The sequence below is a fragment of the Elephas maximus genome, chromosome 22 (genome assembly GCF_024166365.1).
Source record: "Elephas maximus indicus isolate mEleMax1 chromosome 22, mEleMax1 primary haplotype, whole genome shotgun sequence".
NCBI lineage: Eukaryota > Metazoa > Chordata > Mammalia > Proboscidea > Elephantidae > Elephas > Elephas maximus.
The window spans coordinates 17170056-17194006 of NC_064840.1; the positions used below are offsets into that span (position 1 = coordinate 17170056).

The 23951-nt window shown below is 44.6% G+C and overlaps 1 protein-coding gene across 11 annotated transcripts in view; it reads right to left on the reverse strand.

Moving 5' to 3' along the window:
• Nucleotides 1–360: 360 nt before the first annotated feature.
• CIT (citron rho-interacting serine/threonine kinase) overlaps nucleotides 361–23951 on the reverse strand; it is a 174246-nt gene continuing 150655 nt past the window's right edge. For 7 of the 11 annotated variants that reach the window (XM_049866320.1, XM_049866325.1, XM_049866327.1 and 4 more), the window contains 17 exons: nucleotides 22441–22578; nucleotides 21708–21888; nucleotides 21434–21525; nucleotides 20807–20911; nucleotides 20425–20594; nucleotides 19402–19446; nucleotides 18866–18946; nucleotides 18593–18728; nucleotides 17156–17295; nucleotides 14199–14291; nucleotides 12525–12633; nucleotides 12298–12426; nucleotides 11382–11462; nucleotides 9679–9757; nucleotides 9374–9553; nucleotides 3858–4158; nucleotides 361–2827 (listed from right to left, as the gene is read on the reverse strand). In XM_049866320.1, the coding sequence (XP_049722277.1) occupies nucleotides 2804–2827; nucleotides 3858–4158; nucleotides 9374–9553; nucleotides 9679–9757; nucleotides 11382–11462; nucleotides 12298–12426; nucleotides 12525–12633; nucleotides 14199–14291; nucleotides 17156–17295; nucleotides 18593–18728; nucleotides 18866–18946; nucleotides 19402–19446; nucleotides 20425–20594; nucleotides 20807–20911; nucleotides 21434–21525; nucleotides 21708–21888; nucleotides 22441–22578 (2084 nt within the window). In that variant the 3' untranslated portion in view covers nucleotides 361–2803. Of the gene's footprint in view, nucleotides 2828–3857; nucleotides 4159–9373; nucleotides 9554–9678; nucleotides 9758–11381; nucleotides 11463–12297; nucleotides 12427–12524; nucleotides 12634–14198; nucleotides 14292–17155; nucleotides 17443–18592; nucleotides 18729–18865; nucleotides 18947–19401; nucleotides 19447–20424; nucleotides 20595–20806; nucleotides 20912–21433; nucleotides 21526–21707; nucleotides 21889–22440; nucleotides 22579–23951 lie in introns of those variants that run through there. The other 4 variants (XM_049866326.1, XM_049866324.1, XM_049866321.1 and 1 more) reach the window with 2 other exon arrangements.

Genomic DNA, 23951 nt, shown 5'->3' on the forward strand with positions numbered 1-23951 from the left:
AAAAAAACAGGCTAAAAACAACAGGAACCTGGCTAGCTGCACTGTATTTAACTGCTCAAGGGGCTTTCTAGTTCTGTCCTATAAAATGACCCTAATAGCCAATTCATGGTTCATTGGAAGTAATGGCCAAATGGATAATGCCACCCTTTTGGAAGAAAACGTTGCCAATCTTTGGAGTCTAGAATAGCAGCATACTCTCACCACTGTGTGGCTCCCCAGACCCTACCTCAGAGGAAGAGGCTCCCCACAAAGTACACAAGGTCCCCTGCCACAAGAGGAAGCCTGTGCTGCCACGTGGAATAGTCAGGTGTTTTATGGTCTCAAGAAAAGAAGAGGTCTTTGCCACGAAAGCAAGCATTTTAGTTTGTTGCTTTATTTCGCTATTGTTCAACAACAAAGTTCATTCCTCTCAAGGTGGATCTTGAACTATTCCTTGTATTCTCTTCTTTGCTCTGAATAAAAAAAGGTAATGAAGAAAAAGCCTGTACTTTGGAGACCTAAAATCTTAGTTATGCTAATACGCTTTTGACTGCAGTTTCGTGTTACAATATTTCCTGCTGGGATCTTGGTGGTCACACAGAGCTCCCCACCCTCCAGTGAAGATGGCTGTCCACAGCTTACCACCACTGAAACCAAAAGTAAGTGTTGAAAAATGCACCTTTTACAATAAAAAAGTAGAAACCAATTCAATTTCCTTTTTTTTTTTTTACGAATATAAAGTTTCTTGTAAATATGTACAGTCTTTTGAGCTAGTTCTATAGCAGGAAGCGTTTCACAAATGAGACACACGATATACACTTTCAGAGCTTAAGAAACCCATTTCTCATGGAGATCCTAAATGAAATGCCAAGACTGAAAGACCAATTTTCAGTGACCTTTCCAAATACTTGTGGACCAAGAGACAAAAACTTCAGCAAACATTCAGTCAAATCTGCCCTGGGGGAGGGAGGGGACGGGGTATGACCCCAAAGACTCCAAGCAACACATAAAACACAACAGCATGACACACACCAAGGTGCTACAACATGGAGGTTCACGGGAGATTCCAACAAGAAAAGCACTTAGGTTAAGAGACGAGCAGGAAGGAGCCAGGATTTGGGCCAGGCTGCAATCTGGAAAGTGATCTACTCTGTGGACACGCGGGTTGGAAACATGGTCGTGTTCACTTGCTGTGGTGGAAACAGGTCTACCTTTCAGCCTACCTAGGACGTGCCTTGGTTGTTCGAGGCGTGCCTAAGAGTCACGGAGAATCCAAAGCAAAAGATGCCTTGTGGGAGATTAAAGGCAGAAATAAGGCCGCTAGTTAGCTTGCCAACTGCAAAACCTCTAGGTTGGTTCTATACCAGTTGCCAGGAATTCTGCACTCTAGTAGAGGGCAGAGAGAATCCTGTGAGCCGCACTGCACCTAAGGAGGACTTCCCAACCTCTGCAGAGTTGGAAGAGTTGAGCTGCGGCTTCTTTCTCACGCTTCCTGGTCTTAGCTCTAGCCCTAGGAAAAGGCTCACTCGGGAAGTCACAGTTTCGTGGGGGTAGAACCGTGCTGGAGTTTGTGTGAACAGAGTCATCCTCGAGGGAGTCGGCAGGCAAGCGTGGAAGTTGGAGGGGATACTGAGTTTGAGGTGGTGGTTTGCTGAAATCCTTCTCTGGTCGTAAGGCTTGAGCGTTTTTTTTGTTTGTTCAGTGCTACAGACTGCAGCTTGTGGCCAGTAATTTGGCAAGTCGGCAGAGTCTTAATTCAGTGGGAGCTATGGTATGGTGTTGATACATTGGCAGAGCAACCCAAGGTGGTCAGCCAGGTCAGTGGGGCAGCACATGCAGTGAACTGCCATGCAGGACTCCTGGGCAGGGTCTCTCGCCCATCCCAGACCGGGGAACAACACACCATCACGGACAGGAAGTGGGGACTCCCAGCCCCCTCCCTGGCCAGAGACCCATTAATGCTGGGCGCAGAGCAAGTCTAGTGCATGCTTTCCTGGCCAAAGCTACATGGCAAGTGGGGACAGCAGGCTGGGAGATGACGCTGAGGGGCTGGGGAGGAAAGCTCAGTGAGGTCCCTTGGCGCCAAGTCACTGCCTCCGAGCTGAGGCCTGATGACCTCCGTACATTCTCAGCTGGTGGGAGGGGGAAGTCGTCAAGGCCATAAAAGGCAATGAAAACAGTAAACATTTGGCTACAATGTCACCCTGGGTGAAACAGGGCCATCTGTAAGGATGGACTCAAACAAGAATGGATCTATGGGAGCGTGGGCAGGCGGTCAACAAACCGACGGGGGCTCTTCTACGATAGTTTCAGTAGCAAAGACCCAATGGTCTGGTCTAGCTAAAAAGGACTGCAACAGGAAATACATTACTATTCAAATCTATTCAGAATTCTGTTGTCTTAAAAAAAAAAAAAGAAACCAAGAGAGAAAAAAAAGAAAAACCAACCATAGGATCTTAAAGTAGCTATTAGTTAGGATTCTAACCACGTTGTAGTTAGCGTCCAGGTTGGTTTCCTTGGATGAATCTGTATTGTACAGGCTAGAGCTAGGTACAAAAGTTTTATGAATGCTTTGAAAGAGTAACAAAGTGCAAAGAGGATGACTGCAGGAAGGTGTCCGGAGTAGACATCGAGATGTGATGGCTCCGGAGTGCCTCCGCCATCTGCACCTCCTGGAGACAGGGGTGTCCATGCTGAGGAGGTCTGAGCCCAGCTGTGCCACGAGTGGCTGAACATGTGGGCCCTGGGGTCACCTTCAGCAGAGTTCCATAGTTTGGTATTTTCCTGCAGACTGACATGAGGAGTTGGTTTTTCTGGCTGGAATTTATACTGAAGACTGGTCCCAGACCTAGGAGCAAAATAAGGAAGATAAGTTTCAGTCATTGACAGCCAGACATGGCTGCCTTCACTTCGCACAATCAGAACAGGAAGTCTGCAGCAGCTCAGCTGTCCCTCCCAGCTGGGCAGTGCTCTGAGGGATGGCGCCGCCTCAGCCCGCCAACCCGCACACAGAGCTTGGAATCAGCCAGGGGGTGAACTTCAGGGAAAAATCCCCACACTTAATTTGTGTTATGTATTTCTTCCCTCTCTCTCTCTCTCTCTCTCACACACACACACACACTTTTATCAGTAAATCCGAGGGGATAAGACACGTGGATGGCTTTTCCTCCTCTCCTTCCTGGCAGAGGTGCCGACAATGAACTGTAGACGCCCTGAGAAGGAGCATGTGATCCAGAAAACCAGATTGCAGAAAGTGGCTCTGCTGTCCAGAGTGGGCTCCTGAATCAGCCGGCCCGCCACGGAGGCACCTGGGCCCCTGCTTGTTCACACAGCCCCGTCTTCCACACATCCACCATCTCCTCGATTACTAACTTCACAGTTACGTGTAGATAATAAAAAAAAAATACCAGCATGTAATTTTCAAATTTCAAAACCTTCAGAGTTCTAGAAGGCGACCACTGTCAGCAGGTTCTGTGTAGCCTTCCAGAAAAACCCTATGTGTGTATGTGTCTGAAAACGGTAAATCACAGAACAGTGTGTGCAGTGTGCCGTCATTTGTGTTCAGACAGGAAGAATATGCTTACCTATTCGCTCAATATGCATAAAAATCTCTAGAAACTGGTTGACAGTGGAAGGGAACTATTACATTTTGAGGTACATATTCCCCTTTTCAGTCTCACACACATTATCTATTTGCTTAGGAAGCCTATTCTTAAATAAAGTACATTTTATCCTAAACTCATTACAAATCTCACAAAATCTGAATGACAATACTAGAGTCGCTTTTTTACAACTGTGGCCTTGAGGGGGGCCTCAGCTCCCCAAGTCACCCCTTTAGCCTCTGTGACAGCCACACAGGCCTCAGGATGCCAACTCACCTTATTGACCTGGGACAGCGGGGTTCTCACAGCCCCCACGGGCAGCCGGCCCCTGCTGCTGTCTTCAAATAGCCTCCCGGGGGACCGCTCCCTCCGTGTGCTGAGCACCCGGCCCGGAGATTTCTCTCGTTCCAGGGGTCGGCCCGGGGACTTGTCCCTGCGCAGCTCTGTCCGCCCCTCCCGGTAGCGGTGGGGTGTGCTCGGCTCTCGGGGGTGGCTGGGGCCTTCGGGGGGCGCCGGGCTAGAGGCCACGCGCTTGGTGATGTGCTCGTTGTATGTCGGTGGGCCTCGCTTGTTGGGGCTGTGGCAACGAGAGAGAGGTGGGTAGCTGAGGAGTCGAACCCCCACAGGGGCACTTTCCTTCTCTAAGCAACTACTCCCATCTCCATCATCGATGAGTATTAGAAAGACCTGGAATTCTTCAGTCTGTTTGTTTGGTAGTGAGGACAAGGAAGAAAGCAAAGATGACAACAAAAGAAAATCAAGCTTCCTGCAGACTTTTATTTACTGTGCACCTACTGTGTGCCAGGCCAGTTGCTAAACTCCTTTTCTGTTTTTCTTACTCCCCGTCTGCCCCCTTCCCAGCCCCTGGAAACCACTAATCTTCTCTTGTCTTAATGGATTTGCCTATTCTAGATTATTTCACATAAATGGAATCATGTAATATTTCTCCTTTTGTGTCTGACATTTCATTTGGCATCCTGTTTTCAAGGTTCATCATTTCGTAACATGTATCTGAACTCCATTTCTCTTTATGATTAATACTCCATTGTATGGATATGACACCTTTTGTTTATCCATTCATCTGTTGATGGACACTTGGGTTGTTTCGACCTTGTAGCTGTTGTGAGTAGTGCTGCACCTGTGTTAAGCTCTTTACATGGATTATCTCCTTAAATCCTCCTAACAGCTCTAGAGTTACATGGCCCTCCTTGGGCAGACAAGAAAAGGGAGACAATAGGGCTCAGGTGACTCGCCCCATCTAGTGAGAGGCAAAGCTCAGATCCTAATACAGGTCAGTTTCAATCTACAACCCCATGTTCTATCCTACTGACCTAGTATTTTCCAGAACTAGAAGGCACACAAGGAAGTCTCGCGTAGGGGTTTTGTTGTGGTGGTTTTTTTAGTTGCCATCGCGTCTACTCTGACTCATGGTGACCCCATGTGTGCAGAGTAGAACTGCTCCATAGGGTTTTCAAGGCTATGGCCTTTCAGAAGCAGATGGCCAGGCCTGTCTTCCGAGGCATATCTGGTTGGGTTCAAACCACCAACCTTCTGGCTAGTCGTGGAGTGCTTAACCGTTTGCTCTATCCAGGGGTTACTTTTTATGCAAATAACATGCCTTCCATGGTTTATTTGCCAGCCAGACACCCACCTCCGCCCCCTCCGCCCCCCCCCCCCCAATATCCTCACAAGTGTGCTTTGCAAAGTTTTCTTCACAGCAACGTGAAAAAAAAACTAGCAGGGGGAGGGCGCAGCTGGCAAACAAATGAAGAAGGCACACATTATTTGCATAAAAATATGGTCAGTCTGCTAAAATCCAGCAACCAGTGACCCACAAAGGCCCTTGTTGCGAGGGAGCAGTTTTGAGAAAGTTTGTACTCAGAGTTGTCAGCTGTCACATCTATCCTCTCCTGGGCCTGCTGTCAGCTCACCTGTCTCTCCAGGTGGCTTTCCAAGAGTCTTTGTTGTACCCAGTTTTGATGGAATGATCAGATAGTTGGTAATTCTCAATCAAAGCAAAAAGATGACTGAAAGGTGTAGCAATTAGGACTGATATAACTTGGAACCTGAACAGGGCAGATAAAAACTGTATACCATGCTCAAAAAATGTCCCTGGCTCCAAAGGTCGATGGTTAATAACCAAACCAGTTGAAAATGCTAGCACCTTTCTGCACTAGCAAGTCATCACCCTCCTCTAAGTCCTGGTCTGGATATTTCATGTGAAGTTTTTGGCAGACTTGGCTCCATCCACCTCTCTGAAGAAGCAGGGATCCAGAGATACAGAGACTGAAGTGTGGTCTTCCAGTCAATTTCTTCCTACCCCAGATCAGCAGAAAAAGTGCTGGGGTCCTTGTTTTCTGAGTGGAAATGGTGTTAGGAAAAGGCAACCTACCTAAAACGGGGACAAACTTTCATAGTGAATATTACTTGGAAACATATTTTGAGTGTTTGGGTATTTATCTTGGAAAGTAAAACTAAAAATCAGGAAAATAAATTAATTTTGTCCCATTTAATTTAAAAATCTAAATTACAATTGGAGTTACATGCTGATTCTAAGAATGAACCAAGTATAAATCAAATTTTTCCAACAAAATTGTATGATAATATGCTATATCATTTACGCCAATGTTGGACGGCTGTGCAGCAAGATCATAAAGAAGGTCATTTCTTCAAAAATATTTGAGAGTTTCATTGATTTTTCCCAGAGGCCTATCATAATCCTTGATATATAGATCCCTCTCTTTGGAAGAGGCTATCATTTCTTGAACCTGTTGATTTTTTCTTCAATTATTGGTCTAATTTTGCCAGCACCTCTTATGTTGCTACCCATAACTGGGAAGCAACTGACTAAAGGAAGACACTGACATACGGGGGTGGGTGTGAGTGGCAGGCTCTAGTGCAAACTTGGGGGCCAAATCCAGACTGATGCTTGTTTTTGTAAATAAAGTTTTATTGGAACACAGCCATTCCCATCCGTTACACACTTATCAACGGCTGCTTTCATACCACAACAAAGACCATATGATTTACAAAGCCTGGATTATTTACTGTCTCACCCTTTACAGAAAGTTTGCCAATCCCTGTTCTACAGGGAAGCAGAGAGATGGGTGAACGGAGATAATTTCGTAAGTAGCTAGCCCATTTGTGAATATTTTCATATCAGCTTCCCCACACAACTCTGAGATTCAGATAACAAATGCTCAGAAACTCAGAGCCCCCCATGTTGTCTGCACGGCAATAAAATTTGAGATACTTCTATCCCAACATCTTGAAATCAAGGTTTATATGTACCTCTAGCCATATGGCCTAGAGATCTGAAAGACAAATAAAAAAATTAATTCCAAGTAGGAGAACTGCATTCAGCCTACTTGCAGCAGAAGAGAAATTATAAAATGTGACATTGGGGCTCGTCATAAAGCAACGGGAGGGTGCTCACTGCCCAGGGGAAGAAGGATGGCTCAGGGAAGGCCATTCAGGACATCAGCTTAGATTAAAGGGACTGAATTAGATTAATGCCTACATTCTAAGCCAAATCGGCAGTCTTCCATCTCCATATCCATTAATGACCAATGATCTACCATGTCAATTTTATATTTCTTGCAAAGAGTTACATTTCCTGCTCTACTAAACAGACCAAGGCAATCAGGCCTGTGGTAAATGACACCTCACCAAGCTGGCTTTCTATATTCTGACCTGCCCAAGGCAATCAGCAGCAAAAGACCCTTTTATAAGCCAAGAAACAACCCAAATGCTGATTTTCCAGATATGCTTGGCAACAGCGGGAAAGCAAAGGCATTTTTCTGCCCCTTGGGTTCACAAGTACCGGAACCATTGTGAACCACAGAATAAGTAACTCCTTTTTTTTTTTACAGACAGACTATATAGTCTCAAAAGGAAGGTGCCGGGCCATCTAACTTGTGAGGCAATGAAAGAAAAACCTAATTATGTTACTTTTTTTTTTTTTTTTTAATTGAATGCTGCTTTTGCCAAGTCTTGGAAAATCCTTAAAAAAATCTAGACGTTTTCAGGGGAGGACTATAGCCCTTTGAGCAGTCACTCTTGAAGCAGGGTTAAGCCAAAAGAGTTAGGAGTGCCTGGTTACTTGACACTTTTGGTTTTTCAGCAAGTTCCTGGGATTAAAACCATACTGATCAAACATTTCTTAAGCATCAACAAAAGAAGAGAGACTACTCATTAGGATATAGTCTCAGAATATTAAACTGATGACTGCATTTGCCAAGACCTAAATATCCTATAATATTAGAGATGGTTCCTCTACCAAATTGCAAGGCCCTTGAGAACAAGAACAGTGTCTTCTTATATCTCCAGCCCCAAGCATTGTGTCTGGAACTCTAAATAGGATATACTCAAAGAGATCCACACCTAGACACATCACAGTTAAACTGTCAAAAGCCATAGATAGAGACAGGAACAAAAGAAAAACAATTCATCACATAAAAAGGTTCTTATTCAATAAGACTAATATGTGATGACTGCTCATCAGAAACCATGGACTCCATAAGGTAGTGGAATGAATTCAAAGTGCTGAAAGAAAAGGATGTCAACCAGGAATTCTATATCCAGCAAACCTATCCTTTAAAATGAAGGAAAAATGAGGACATTGCCTGATGAACAAAAACTATCAGACCTTCCCTATAAGAAACACTCAACAGAGTCCTGCAGGCTAAAATGAAAGGAAGTGGCAAATGACCACTAATGGGCATGGGGTTTTGTTTTAGGAGGCCAAAAACACTCAAAAATTAGATTGTGGTGATGGTTGCTCAACTCTGTGAACTTACTGAAAAATACTGAGCTGTATACTTTAAATGAGTGAACTCTATGGTTTGTGAATTACATCTCAATATAACTGTTATAATACAAAAGAAAGGGAAGAGTACACACACACACACTTTCTTGTACATGCATAAGAGATCTCCAGAAGGAAACACAAAACGTAAAGGACTATTTCCTTTCTACGTAGGAAGCTGGGTGGCAGGAGGTGGTGGGCATGAGAGGGCAGGGAGAGAGACTCTGTACTATACATTCTTTTGTACCTACTGAATTTTGTACCAAGTGATTGGATTACAGATTCAAAGATATAGAAAGTACAATTTTCTAAAAAAGATAAGTCCAATCATGTTTAAGAGGTCTCGACATTCCATGGAACCCACCAGTCAGTCTTGGAATCCTCAGCCACTCTCCTTGTCTCACACTCTGGACCTCCACTCACGCCTTTCCCACCTGCCTGGACACTCCTCATATCCAAACTCCCACCTCATTTCTTCCAGGAATTCCTCCTGGCCACCAAGCCTAGGCCAGGGGCCCTCCTCTGAGCTCCCACAATGCTTTAAACGACCCTACCAGAGCCTCATCCTTCTGTGTTGGGCTGTAATTTACCTGATTGCTGTCTACTCCCACTGGGCTGCAACTGTGATCAGGGAGGAGCTATTCACCACTCTGTCCTCTGCAGCAAGCTCAACAACTAGCATGGCAAAATATCTGCTACAGCAATGAATGCATCATTTTTGTACCATTCAAACAGAGACCCTGAAAACACTCACCAGAGACAGACCCGATGATTCTCTTCCTATTTTTACAAGGAGCCATTTTAAAATCCTTCTGATGCTTACAAAGGATTGTGTCATTCAAACGCTGAAGACCTCAAAGAAATAAGTGGCTCGCTTGAGGACAAAGGGAAGACTGGGAAGCCTTCAATCAGTTTAGCAAGATTCCCTCTGCTGTGCAGAAAAGCTCTTTGGGCCCTGTAATGAGGAAGGTGAGAGGTACGGTACCTGCGGGAGGTGGAGGGGACCCGGTGGTGGTCAGTGCCGGACTCCTTCACAAGGTTTCCTTTGCAGCAAATGACCCTTAATTTATCCTGGTATGAGGAAGCCAGGTAAATTGCTCCCGATGAAATTGCAGGGCCCAGGTAGCGTGGATTCGGGATTTCCAAATACGCTCGGGCAGGGGTCCTAGGGAATCCCAAAGGAGAGTTTAAACTGCAGGTTATATTCATGAGAGGTTAAGAAGAAACACACACCCTAACACCCTACCCCACTCAGGTGAAGTTTTCAAACCACAGAAAGGCCAGGCTTACCCCAGAGAGGAACGTGCCTGGATCTCAATTACTTCGAGCGAGTTGAAGTGGGTCACAAACAGATAAGGTTCTCTGTAAGCTACATGGCCACCACAGAGGAAGAGTGTGGGGCAAAGAAAGATTAAAAGAGAGAAATTTAAACCTGATTGTAACGCGTCCTTTGACCCAGCAATCCCACATAAAAGAATTTATAAATACACCTATATGCCAGCATAATGATGTTACATATAAGGTTATCCACGGCCATGTTGTTTATTGTAACAGAAGATGGGAAACAACTCAAGTGTCCGTTAGTAGGGGATCAGTTAAATAAACTATAGTACATCTCTGGCATTCTGCACAGCTGTAAACTGCGTGAGGAAGCTCTCTATGTACTCATGTGGTATGTTATTCAGTGCACGAAGTAAGGTACAGAATATGGTGTAAAGCGTGCTACCCTACTGGTAAAAAAAAGACGGGGGATAAGAATATATATTTTTATGTGCTTGAATTTGCATAAAGCACTGGAAAGATAAGAAAATCCTAAAAGTTGTTTCCTTTGGGGGAGAAGGGTAATGTGGGTGAGACTTTTCACTGCATTATCTTTTTACATTGTTTGATCGTTGAACCGTATGTTTGTGTTCCTCTTCAAAAAGCTAAATTACAAAGAGTCTGGGTTCATAGAAAATTAGGTATTTCCGATCTTCTTAATAACATCTCACTAAATCACTGTAACTGCAATTAGAAAGGACATGACATGAGCTGTTTCCTGCCTTGGAGGAAAAGGGGATTATAACTACTATTCCTTGTGGAAACTATTACTTTGGTATTGGACTTCCAGTACTCAGGCCCTTGTGTAATCTCCTTGCCTTGAATCTAGGAAGACCTTGTGGTCTGGCGTAACCAGCAAAATGTGGTGGAAGTGAAAAGGCCTGCCAGCTCTTGCTTCTGCACTCTTGGAAGAAGCCCAGATGGAGAGGAACTGAGGCTTCCCAGCCAAAAGCCCAAACTGAGCTCCTACTTATGGCCAGTACCCATTTGCCTGCCATGTTTGTGAGGACAACCTTCTAGTTGTCTCAGTGCCCCCACTGACACCATATGAAGCATAACTGGCCAGTCAACCCACAGAATCATAATATGTTGTCATTGTTTTAAGTCACTAGTTCAGAATAGCTTGTTATATAGCAGTAGATAAACACTTGTATGTATGTCTGTGTTTATTCTATGACCCAGTAGCTCCACTTTTAGGGACTTATCATAAGGGATGCTATCTGTTATGTGCACAAAGATTAGTATAAATAAGGATGTTTATCACAGCGTTGTTTACACTTCCAAAAAGAATGGACATGACCCAGCTGTTTTACCTAATTAGAAGTGGTTAAATTAAGAAGTATTTATTAGCTAGGCCATGGGATATTACGCAGCCTTTGAAGTTGATTTAAAGAAATCCACAGGCCATGGACCCATCACAAGAGCCTAAGAAATATTTCACAAGGCTGGGGGTGTGGCCCAGTGACCTCCCTGAATTTGACTCATGCAATTTTTCATCAAGCCTCAGAATCTCTGCTATGAACATTTATTCCTGTGACTATTAGATATGTTGCTTGGTGCCTAATGGAACCCAAAAGCACAACATTTAGGCCAGAAAGAATTCTACCTGCAATTCTTTTGCAGGGGACCAGAAGCAGGCAAAAGAGGAGCCCCACACACTCTGCCCCACTTACCAAAGGCCAAAGGCAAGCGACTCCACTTGAGATCATCTGTGCGGCTACGTCTTCCGTAAGAATCCACGAACACCCCAAATTCTGCAAGGAGCCAAGAGCCCAGGAGCATTAAGCACAGGCAGAGGGAGAGGGTATGGATGACACACACTTTAATGGAAGAAGAAAGAGAGTCCACAGGACTCTGGATGCTTAAAACCTGAAGACCTTTGCTGAGTCACATCTGACAAGTGGATTATTAAAGAAAGAGGGTTCCAGTGAAAGAGAGTGGGGAAGAGGAAAGAAAGGAGGAAGAGACAGGGAGATGAGAGGTGGGTAGGGAGACAAGGAGGAAGAGGGAGAGACAGAGATCCAGAGATTAGGGGAAAAAAAGCAAAAAGGAAAGATGAGAAACTCCAAGAGAAAAGAAAGGAAAAGGGTCATACGGGTGAGGTTTTTCATTGTATGCCTTTTTAAGTTGTTTGACTGTTGAAACATAGGATTGCATACCTCTTTAAAAAATTAAAAACAAACCCTAGATTCCCAGATAATTTGGTATTTCTGATCTTAGCACTATATAACAGTGGAACTGCAACTATGACAAAGGAGAAAGGAAAGGGAGAGAGAAAGAGCAGCCAGAGACAGAGAAGGAAAGAGCTGCCTGCTCGTTGGAAAGAATGTGATACAACTGGAACTGGGCCAGCACACAGGTGGGGAGAGGGAACCCCCCCACCCCCCCGCCAGGCAGTTGGTGGTACTGGAACAACATTCTCTTTACCACCAGTAGGATCTGCCCTGCCCCACACACCCACGGACCATCCCCCAACCCTTGAATGGACCCAGTCTGGGTTTCCAGGGGTCCCTGAGCACTCAGAACAGTGATGGCCAGGCTGGGCCGAGGCTACAGCCCACACAGCCAATGGGCAGTGGCTGCACTCACCGTGGAAACAGAGCAGGTACTCCTCCCGCTGCCCAGCGCTGTTCACCTGCACGATGGAGACCGGGAAGCTGTTGGAAGAGGAGGCAAACACAGCAGGCGCCAAGGAATGGTCATTCTTATCCAGGAATTCTGCAAAGGCAGGCGAGAAGTGGGGCCTCAGGAATGATCTGTACTTCTCAGCAAGGCCTGGGCAATGTGTGGGGTGGGGAGGAGGGTGCAGGCCCTACCCTCGAGCGTGTACTGCTTCATGTCAATTTCGTAGAATTTATTGGTGCCAATGAGGATGCTATAATTGGTGAAGTGGATACAGCTGCAGGGCTCTGAGGTCTCTATCTCCTAGAGATGAGAGGGCAGAAGAGGATAGGGAAGTTAGCACAGGACAGCCAAGTTTCCATGCCTATTCTGCTTCCACCTAAGCATCTCACCAAGCCATAAGACACATTCACACCACCACACAAAGTCTGTTCAACTCTTTCATGCCCCTCTTGATGACTAATGCTCCATTTGCTATCTCTTCTTATTTTTCTATGCACTCCAGACTATGAAAATAAGGTCACGTTAAAGCTCAAAAGGGTCAGAAGCACCATTTCAATGACAACGTAACATTCAAAGACAAATTTAAAAACACAACATTCTTATCACAGAAAAAAGACTGGGAGAGCACACCAACTATCAACAGTGGTGGTTAGAAGAATCAGTTTTTTCTTTTTTGTTATTTTTTTCAAATTTGTTAAATTTTGCAATTTTGTTAAATTTGCAAATTTCTAGTTTGAACCCATATTAGTTATGACATCATCATCATCATCAATGTATCTTAACTATCTACTCCCTGTTTATTTCTACCTGTTTTTAGGTTAACTGCAATGTCTTCAAAAATCCAGGCATGCTATTCAAAATGGAATTATAAAGAAGCAATAATTTCTCAGAATTTTCCTGCAAGTTTAACAGTTCAAACTCTAATCAGTATTATCATCGTCATCACTGAATATCTATCGATCAACTACTAAATAGGAAGAAATTTTAGGCAGCATGACATCGTTAAATGGTAAAGAAAATCAAAATTCAGTTTTGGTTGCAACTTTGCAGCTTAGGATCTCTGAGTCTCGACTGTCTTACCTGAAATTGGGGATTACCAACCCCAACTTTTCAGAATTGTTGACCAAAGTGTTTATAAAATCACCAGCTCACTCCCTGGTCCCAGCAGGCACTCAAACTAAACTAACAATGTCCTGCCCAGAATGAGATAGTTTAATCTAACAGGTAATGACCCTTATACAGTCATTCCTCATTTCACTTTCCATGAAAACACCTAAAAGCCACCAGGCTGACGACGGGGGAGACAACAGCCTTCTCTGGAAATGCGGCAATCTGATGCTTCAACAAGCACCTCGCGCACCGCAGTCACCATCACAGCTCACTCGGCCCTGAGGAGAGCCAGCTCCCTAATTACACGTCAAAACAGCAAGCACTGGCTTCTCCAAAAGGTTATTAAAAGAAACCTCTAAGATTTGAGAGAGATTCTGATAAGCGTCACTGGGGACTGGTGAGGAAATTGGCAGAGAAGTCTTTCCTTTTTTCTGCTCGCTCAAAGGAAGTGTCCTCTCAGTTAACCAGCCCCCTCCCTTAACAAAACGCTGGATTCCCTAGGCTACACAGTAAGGCAGCTCACAAACTGGAAAAGAACAGTGAGGTGGGACCTTCAGCCTCTACTGGTTCTGCAGGTTTGGCTAGGAAGGAAGGGTCTTACTCTTCAAGGATATCACCCCATCTGACTCTCCCAATTGCAGGGCGGAAGGCCTGGGCCCATGCTGTCTCAAGGAGACAGCAGGCTTTGCACAACTGCTCACTGGAAGAGTGGGACAGCCTGGGCCATCCTCATCTGGGCAGGGTCCAGGGCCTACCTTCCGGATACAGTACTTGCTGAGGTTCTCGTTGTAGCGGAGAATCACAACTTTGCTGGGCATGGCTGCACAAATGCAGAGCCCGTTATCAATCTGAAAAGCAACCAGGGGGAGAAAAACAAAGGTAAAAGAATGGTCACTAGTGTGCATATTAGCTTCATAGCAAAGCCAGGAAAAGAACATCCATTTATAGCAGAGTTTCTCAACGGCAGCACTATTCACATTTTGGAGCGGATAATCCTTTTTTTTATATTTTATTTTTTGTTGTTGTTGAGAAAAAACACAGCAGAGCATACACCAGTTCAAGAGTTCCTACATGTACCGTTCAGTAATACTGATTACATCGTTCGAGTTGTGCAACCATTCTCACCCTCCTTTTCCGAGTTGTTCCTCCCCCATTAACAAACTCACTGCTGCCTAAGTTTCCTATCTAATCTTTCAAGTTGCTGTTGTCAGTTTGATCCCATATAGATAGATCTAAAGGAGCACAATGCTCAAGGCAGACATTCTTTACTAGTCAGGCTAAGCTACTGTTTGGTTTTAAGAAGACTTCAGGGGATATTTTTAGTTTAAAGCTTAAACATTTTCTCAGGTCAATAGTTTCAGGGCTTTATCTACCCCTCCATGGCTCCAGAAAGTCTGAATTTCATGAAAATTTGAAATTCTGTTCTACATTTCCCCTCTTTTAATCAGGATTCCTTTTATAGAATCTTTGATCAGTATGTTCAGTAATGGTAGCCGGGCACTATCTAGCTCTTCCTGAGCCAGATAATTCTTTGTAAAAGCGGCAGTTATGTGCCTTGGAGTACGTTGCGCAGCATCCCTGGCCTCTACCCAATAGATGCCCATAGTACCAACTCCCTAGTTGTGACAACCAAAAACAACTCCAGATGTTGCCGAACACCCCGAGGGGCAGAATCACTCCCAGCTTAAAACCCCATTTTTACAGCAAGGGTCTCTCACAGAGATCCCGAGGTAGCTTCAGAAGACCCACCTGACACCATGCACATTTTGTGTGTATGTGCCTTCTGCTAGAGATTGTTTAGACAAGTTTGTCTCCCCACCACTTCAGAAAAAGTCAGTAGAAATCGCTGTGAGAATTAAGAAAAAATTTTGGTCCAAAGGGAAAAGCTCTTATGTATTGTGTATATGCAGAGTTCTACGTCAAAATTCTTTTCCTGAACACTTGACTTCACATCCTACAGTCAGATCCTTGTCAGTCACCAAGGGTGAGAAAAAGCATATTGCTCAAATCTGTCCTGAAACGAAGGTCAGTAGTTGTTGCGGTGAATGGAGGAGACGGGATGGGAGAGAAGAGAAATACGTAGGAAAATGCAAATTTTTGCTACTGGTCTATTTCTTGGTTGGGTAGTACATCCAGGGACGTTTACCATATTATTAGGCTTTATAATTTACATTTTTTTTTTTATGTTCTTTGAACACTTGAACAGTTTAACTAAAATAGTTTATAATTTTTGAAAACTATTTTTTGAAAGTAGCCTTTGTGGTACAGTGGTTAAGAGCTCAGCTGCTAATCAAAAGGCTGGCAGTTCAAATCCACCAGCCGCTCCTTGGAAACCCTATGGGGCAGTTCTCCTCTGTCCTATAGGGTCGCTATGAGTCAGAATCGATTTGATGACAATGGAGTTGGTTTTATGGTTTATTTTTTTGAAACTAAAACACATTTATAAGTAACTCATCATTCACAGAAGAAAGTAAGAGAAATTTTAAAATATGTAGAATAATAAGTTTTCTTATCAAAATTTACGGGGTACAACTAAAATAGTAGTCAGAGGAAAATATATAGTCTAAAATATTTACATTAGGATAAAAACCTTGAAAATTAATGAGCTAAACTCAAAATCAGAAAAAGAATAATAGAATAATAGAGGAAAACCAGAGCAAACTGAAGGAAAAATAAGCAGAAATAAAAAATTAATGACAAATAAAATAATGCTATAATAGAATCAGTAAAGCCAAAAGCTGCTTCTTTGTAAAGAATATAATCGGAATACCTCTGATGAAATTAAAACAAATAAGAGCTATTCCACAAGTAATGTTAGGAATGAAAAAGGCAACATAATTACTACAAGAGAAGACAACAAAGAGCATGAAGGGAAAAAAAGAAAAACAGGAAATGTTCTCTTTAAACAGGAAAAAAAAAAAAAAAAAGTTGAGATCTTCAAGAGCAGAGAGTTCTCCTCTTCCATGGTCCCCATCTGAAATCCCCAGTTCCCTCTGGAAATGTCCACTTATCAGTCCCTTCAAGATTCACATCCCTTCCAAATTAACACCTTCCTGGGCCAGGCACTCCCTTACTTTATATTGTGTCCCCTTCTCATCATTTACCACAGTTATATCATCCCAAGTCTCACATAACAAGCCAGAAAAAGAGAACTGCGGGCTGAGTCCCCACCCCAGGATCCCTTGTGGCTGGGTCACATCTCTCCCCCACAGTCCTCCATCCCATCAGAACAGGGCCCTCTGAAGGCTCGGTGGAGCACGTAGAATGTGCTCGGTAATTCTTCATTGAGTGACTAAATGAACAAAAAAGCCCAGTGAGGAATCTTCTGAGGAGTGAAAGGCAGGGTTTTCAACCAGCAGAACTCCAGTAGCCTCAGGGGTCGGCGAATGTTTAATTCCAATTTCATTAACATTATAAGTATGTGTGTCTGTTATACATATGTACACACTTTTTAAAAATTATGGGTCACTTTTTCAGTTTTGTTCATTTTATTCTTGTTTTTCTCACAGACATTTACTTCTTTTAGATTCAAAGCCTGTGCAAATTTCATAGCAACACAAATTATTTCAGGTGCCCAAAGGAAGCGATAAAAATTGGACCCAGTTTGGGGACATAAAATTTTCACGGTCAAACCACAAGCTCGGTGGGAAGAGAAGCAGTGCCAATTTCAAGAAGGTTCTGTCGCTGAGCCCCTGAGGAGAAAGAAGCTCACCTTGCCAGCAGCAAACAAGTGGCAGCCCTTGACGGCTTCGAAAACGTTGGGTGAGATGTCTGGCTGGGCAGGAAGGTGAGACTGTGCCAGAGACTGCTTCACCTTCTTCACCTCCACGAGACACAGGGCCCGTTCTTCCCCTGGAGGGAAAGGGAACAGCTTCTTCTATCAGTGCGAAGCCATCAGGCAAAGGCGTGAGATGGCAGTTTCACAAATGAAAGCCACGAGATGCCACTCTGATGGAATGAGTTTTCCACACATTAATGTTTTGGGTCCAAGTTTTAGATCTAAAATGACAGCATTTGGCCTTCTGTCAGAGAGCCTGGGACATAAAATCAAGGAATGTGAACTGTGAACTGGACTTTCAAATACGCTCTCCACCAAAGTAAAGACGGACTACTCTAGGAAACAATTAGGAGCATTTGACAAAAACAACAGACCTGCACTTTTCAAATATGTCAATGTCATGGAAGACAAGGAATGGCCAAGGAACTGTTCCTGATTAAATGAGGCCAAAGAGACATGACGACTGAATGTATAAAGGACATTATTGGGGCCACACGTAAAATGTGACTATGGACAGTGTATAAGTATTATAGCAAGGATTAAATTTCCTGAATTCATGGTTATATGGGAGAATGCTCCTCTGCTTGGGTGATACGATGAAGGACCTGGTGTAATAACATCTGTAACTGACTCTGAAATGGTACTGAAGAAATTATGTGTGTGTGTGAAAAGAGAAAGAGGAAAAACCTGTGGCCCAATGTCAACAAGTAGCAAATTCAGAGACAGGGTCTATGAGAGTTCAAAGCAATAAAATAAAGCATGCGTTAACAGATCAGGCACACTCTCAGAAGGTCAAGGCCCACATTAGTGCTAACGCAATTAGGACAAAGGGTTTGACTTCACTGAGGCTTTGAGGCTCGCCACTCTTTACTCAGCGGACGTTCTTGGGGGTATCAGACTGTACTAAACTGGACCCTGAGAGAGATCCAAATCTGAACAGAGAAAGTCCTTCAGCTGAGGCTTAAGTATTCACAGGGACACAGAGGAAAGAGCCGTTTATGTGACCAGGACAGTCTTTTTGTGTTTGACAAGCGTTAAGTGGTTTCAAATCATTTCCCTTAAGAATGAAGAAAAAAGGGCCATGTCCAAATAAATAAGAATACACGTGGCTCGACCATATATACTAGACTAGATGGGAACACCAGCCCGGAGCCAAAGACGAGAAGGTAAGACGGGACAGGAAAGCTGGTAACAGGGAACCCAAGGTCAAGAAGTGGAGGGTGTTGACATGTCATGGGGTTGGCAACCAATGTCACAAAACAATATGTGTACTAATTGTTTAATGAGAAACTAATGTGCTCTATAAACCTTCACCTAAAGCACAATTAAAAAAAAAAAACCAAAAAAAGCGCCATGTCCTTGGCCTAACACCTGCTATCATGAGTAGCTTCTCCAGGTCCTTGATGATATAAATCTGGAAGACGGCTCCAATGCCTGGGACGTGGGTTAGGGAGTTTTTCAAGACATTCAGTGCATACAGCCCTTCCTCAGTGCCCACCAACACCACCTGCAGGGGCAGAAGTCCAAAGGCAGAACATAAGCATAGCTGTATCACCAAAGAGCAGCCAAGCTACACAGCCCTTTATTTCCTGATTGTGTGCGGCTCCAGCCAGATGCTGGCTGGCAGTGCCCAGAAAACCTTACCTGATCACTGAAGGGCAGCGTGCAGTTCATGTCGAGACGCTCATCACCCTCCAGTTTCAGCAGAGAGTTTCCAAGCAATTTCTTTTTTCATAGGTAAGGAAAAAAAAAAAAAAAAAAAGAACGGAAAGAAGAAATGACACAGACGGCACCATTTATGAGCAAATCATCCAAAAAGACAAAAGCAAGAACCAAGAGAGGTTTTGTGCCAAGAATAAAGGCAAATGACGCCTGAAAAAGCTCAAAAACACACATCAGCTCTTGGCTTGCCCTTCGGTCTGACCTCAAAAGGCAGGATGTGAGCATTATTGTTATCACTGGGCAGTTGTTAATTAGCATCTGAGTCGTAACTCAGCTTGGGCATAGAAATATGTGAGGGTAGTAGACACAGAGATCTGTTCTGCAGTAGCGAAGGGGCCGAAGCAAAGATTCCACCTGCAAAAGGTTAATAAGCCACAGGGAAGGCACCTTCCCTCCAGGCTGCAGCAGTGCAAAGTACAACCTCGGGAGAAGACCAGCAAGGCCCTCAGTTTCTTTACCTGAACCCACGCAGGCAGAAGCTCATAGGAAACACAGTCACGGGCCTATTGTACACACAGTAACGTGGATTTCAGTAAGAGGCTCACACGTGTAACAGCAAAACAAGTCATTCAAAACAGGTCTATCCAGTGAGCAAAGCTCTTAGCCCAAGGTTCCTGGTTAAGAATTTTCCAGATGCTAACACTTAAAGTGTTTATTAGAAGCCAAGTGCTTTAAAAGAGCTGTTTGGTCTTCAGTAGAGCAAAAGCCAATGAACAATGAGTGCTGTTTATATCTGGGAACATTCTAGGCAGAATGATGCCAATCAAGTCACACCTACATTTCGAACATCTTAAAGTAAGTAGGACTTTGAGCCTGCCTGCAGGAGAAATGTTGCAGAAACAATCGAGAAGGCTGTGAAATGCCTTCCTGAAGCAGCCTCAGCTGTCAACAGCCTTTTGCACTGTTTCAGGGTCAAAGTGCTTATAACTCAAACCTTCAAACCAAGTGGCCTCATCAGAGCAAACAATAGAGGATTTCCTTATAAGTATGTGTGCTGGCATTGCCATAATTGAGACCTATTACGCCCTAAAGGAGCCCTGGTAGCCCAATTGTTAAAGCGGTCGGCTGCTAACCAAAAGGTCGGCAGTTTGAACCCACCAGCTGCTCTGCAGGAGAAAGATGTGTCAGTCTGCTTCCATAAAGATTTACAGCCTTGGAAACCCTATAGGGTTGCTATGAGTCAGGAATCAACTCGACAGCAGTGGGTTGGTTTTGTGTTTATTATGCCGCAAGAACTAGCTAACAGTGCTGGTTCCCATTTTAAATGCTACGGAGGGAAGAGCTGTGGTGCCAGGCAGGCTTCCTCCGAGCCTGGCCTGCATCACCTCAAAACCCCATCACGCACAGAGTTGAGCCATCTCCCCGCGGAGAGGGGGCCCCAAAGGACATCAGGACAGCCAAGAGCACTCATGTCTTTAAGATCAGCTACCAAGCCAGCCCGCTCTATAAACGCAAGCCCCAGTGCCCATGGTCATACTCACAGCGTCGGCTTCTGCTTTTTCCCTAGACACTCTCCCACCTGCGACCACTGACTCTAAGGCAGTGACCCAGCGCTGTTTGTCGGGGAAGCTGGGAGCTAGCAAGTAGAGTGTTCTCCCGGGCCAGCAGGTGGTATGCGGGTGAGATTCCATCTTCAGTATGTATGGGACATCTAGGAGATTTCACAGATAGCACACGGTTGGGTGTGGATTCACTCCCACCATTCTCACTCGGAGGGATAGTCCTGAGATATCTGAGATCCCGCCACAGCTACTGACACGCTGGAATAGCTGAGGCTGGTGGGCCTCCTTTGCAGATCCCCCACCCCCACCTCCCCACCTCCTGAATTCTCAAGTCCAGCCCAGCTCCAGGGCTCCTCCTCACCTGCTTTGGCTGTATTTGCGAGTTCGGAAGCACCAACGGCGCCATGAATAGATACGTCCCCGTCGGGAAGGCACAGCTCAAATTCTTCCACCGGCCTCTGTCCAGCTTGGTGCAAAGAAGAAGGGCAGAAAGAAAAACCAAAGAACAGGAACAAGAACAAGGGGAGAAGAGAGAAAAAAGGGGGAGAGAGGGCAAGAGTGGGAGGGAGAGAGACAGGGTATGCGTATGAAAGGAAGCACACGAGAAAGAAGAGGAGGGAAAGAGATGTGCAGAGAAGGCGGAGAGGGAAGATAAAAAAAAAATAAAGTGTGTCAGATGAGTAGCACAGTCAAATTTCTGATGACGATGAGGATTTATGGGTTAGTTGACTGAGGCAGAAGTTCTCTGAAGGTGTATTAGCAGGTAGAATCTTCAGGGCAGCACCCTGCAGGTTCTTCAGAGGGGAGACCTATAGGTGTGAGTATCGTACCAATAACCTTTAGCCAAGTCATTTGGTTTTTCGTTTTCAAAAATGGGAAAACCGTAAGAAGGCTTCCAATGCAATCCAAAAAACAAAGCCTTCACGCCAACACTCGGAGACCTGGGTTAACCACGTGCAATGATATTCCCCCTGAATCATTAATTTACCTTCTCTGGCTTCATTGTCATAAATGAGGACTTTAGATCCTTCCAGGACAAGGTACTTCCTGTCCCAGCCTTGCTGTCCTCGCTTATTATTCCTGGGGAAAATAAAGATTTAAAAGGAAAAGGTTTGAACTCAGAAGAGTCAGGCAGAGGGGTGGGATGGAGAGGGAATCCTAGAAAAGATATATCACGCCTAGAAAACATCAATCAGGAAGGGAAGTAGCTGTGGCCTCCCGTGCCAGCACCTGCCCCAGCCAAAGCTGCCCTGCAACGCTACCTGGGCACCTTCATCCACCCCTCTAGGTGCAAGCTGCTGCTGGGCTCCTTGGTCTGGAGACCTGGGGAGTTCATTTTGTCACGGCAGAAGGCCTCAGTGAAGTGCGTGGCATATTCGGCGGGCAGGCCGCAGGTAGCTGGCAAGCACGTGGAGCACTTGGGATGACACATCACCTGGCATTCTGGGGAAAAGCAGTGAACAATCTGAAAACACACTCGGCCAATCCTGAACCATTCCCTTCCTCCGCCGACCAACCCCAGGGATTCTCCTCCTCCAGCCAGGCCCCATCGGTCTGGCCCTGTCAACCAGGCAAGCCTTAAGCGTTCCCAGGTGCCAGGAGCCTGCAGAGAGAGGAGGTCAGAGAGTCAAGTGCTCCCAACCCAGTTTCCCTGGCTCCCCCCAGGCTGCCCACAAGCTGGTGGGTAAAGGACACATTTGCACACTGCAGTTGGCACCAGCACCCAGCCTCAAGGTAGGGCGAGACCAGCTTGAGAAGAAGAAGGCTGGAAATTAGCAAGGCCCAAGACATTTTGCTCAGCGGGTTTTACTCTGTGTCTAAACTCACTCCTCTCACAGGGGAAAAACAGAGTCCTCCCACTGAAAACTAAAAGCTTGGAAATGCGTGTGTTACACGATGATGAAGAAGCAAACCAAAAAACCCACCCCCACCTGACCGGCTTTGTAGGAGGAGGTGGGCAGCTGCTGAAGGCAAGCGTACAACCGCTGCTCTTACCAAGACATTTGGATGCCTGGCGTCCAAAGTGCACGGTATCCAGACACACAGCGCACTTTGTGGCTCGCATGTTCAGTCCCACGTTGAATCGGTGAGGAATATTATGGTGCATCCGCTCCTTAAGACGCCGACTGAATTCTGGAGGAAACATTTAAAAAGTCACTACTGGTTGCCACTGAGTCAATTCTGACTCACAGCGACCCTATAGGACAGGGTAGAATGGCCCCACAGGGTTTCCAAGGCTGTGATCTTTACAGGAGCAGACTGCCACATCTTCCTCTGACGGAGCGGCTGGTGGGTTTGAACTGCAGACCTTTTGGTTAGCTGCTGAGCGCTTAACCACTGCACCACCAGGGCTCCTTAAAAAGTTATTAGGGTGTTGCAAATGATAACATCAAGGGAATGAAAAGACAACTCACAGGATGGGAGAAAATATTTGCAAATTATATCTCTAGTAAAAGGACTCGTATCCAGAATATATAAAGAACTCTTACAACTCAATTAAGCCAGTTAAAATTCAGCAAAGTTCTTGAATAGACACCCTGCCACAGAATATATACAAATCGCCATTGGGCACATGAAAAGATGCTCAATGTCATTAGTCATTAGGGAAATGGAAGTCAAAGCCACAATGAGATACCACTTCATACCCACTAGGATGGCTACAATTAAACAAATGAAAAATAACAAGAATTGGTGAGGATGTGTAGAAATCAAACCCTAATACGTTGCTGGTGGAAATATAAAATGGTATACAGCCACTAGAGAAAACAGTCTGGCAGTTCCTCAAAAGTTAAACATGAATTTATCATATGACCCAGTAATTCCACATACTAAAGAGAATTAAAAACATACATCTACACAAAAACTTGCACACAGATGTTCATAATAGCATTACTCATGATAGCCAGAAGGTGGGAATGACCCAAATGTCCATCACAGATGAATGGATAAACAAAATGTGATCTAGCCATACAATGGAATATTATTCAGCCATTAAAAAGAATGAAGTACTGATACACGCTACTATGTGGATGAGCCTTGAAAACACCATATTATTATTAAATAATACCAAACCAAAAGCCAAACCCTCTGCTGTCAAGTCGATTCCGACTCATAGTGACCCTATAAGGCAGAGTAGAACTGCCCCATAGAGTTTCCAGGGAGCACCTGGTGGATTCGAACTGCTGACCTTTTGGTTAGCAGCTGTAGCACTTAACCGCTACGCTACCAGGGTTTCCATTAAATAATAATATATTATTAAAACATTATATTAAGTAAAAGATTCACATTGGTAGGAATATAAACCGGTACAAGTTACCAACACTCAAAACGCACATCACCTTTAACCCAATGATTCATTTCCCAAAAATTTATCCCACAAACATATAACATCCAGAAAGGCACAGGATGTTCACTGCAGGGTGTTTATGGTAACAAGAAGGGGCAGATAATCCAATAGGCAAGATCATACACAGTGAACAATTTCACACTTTTTTGTCACATCAAAG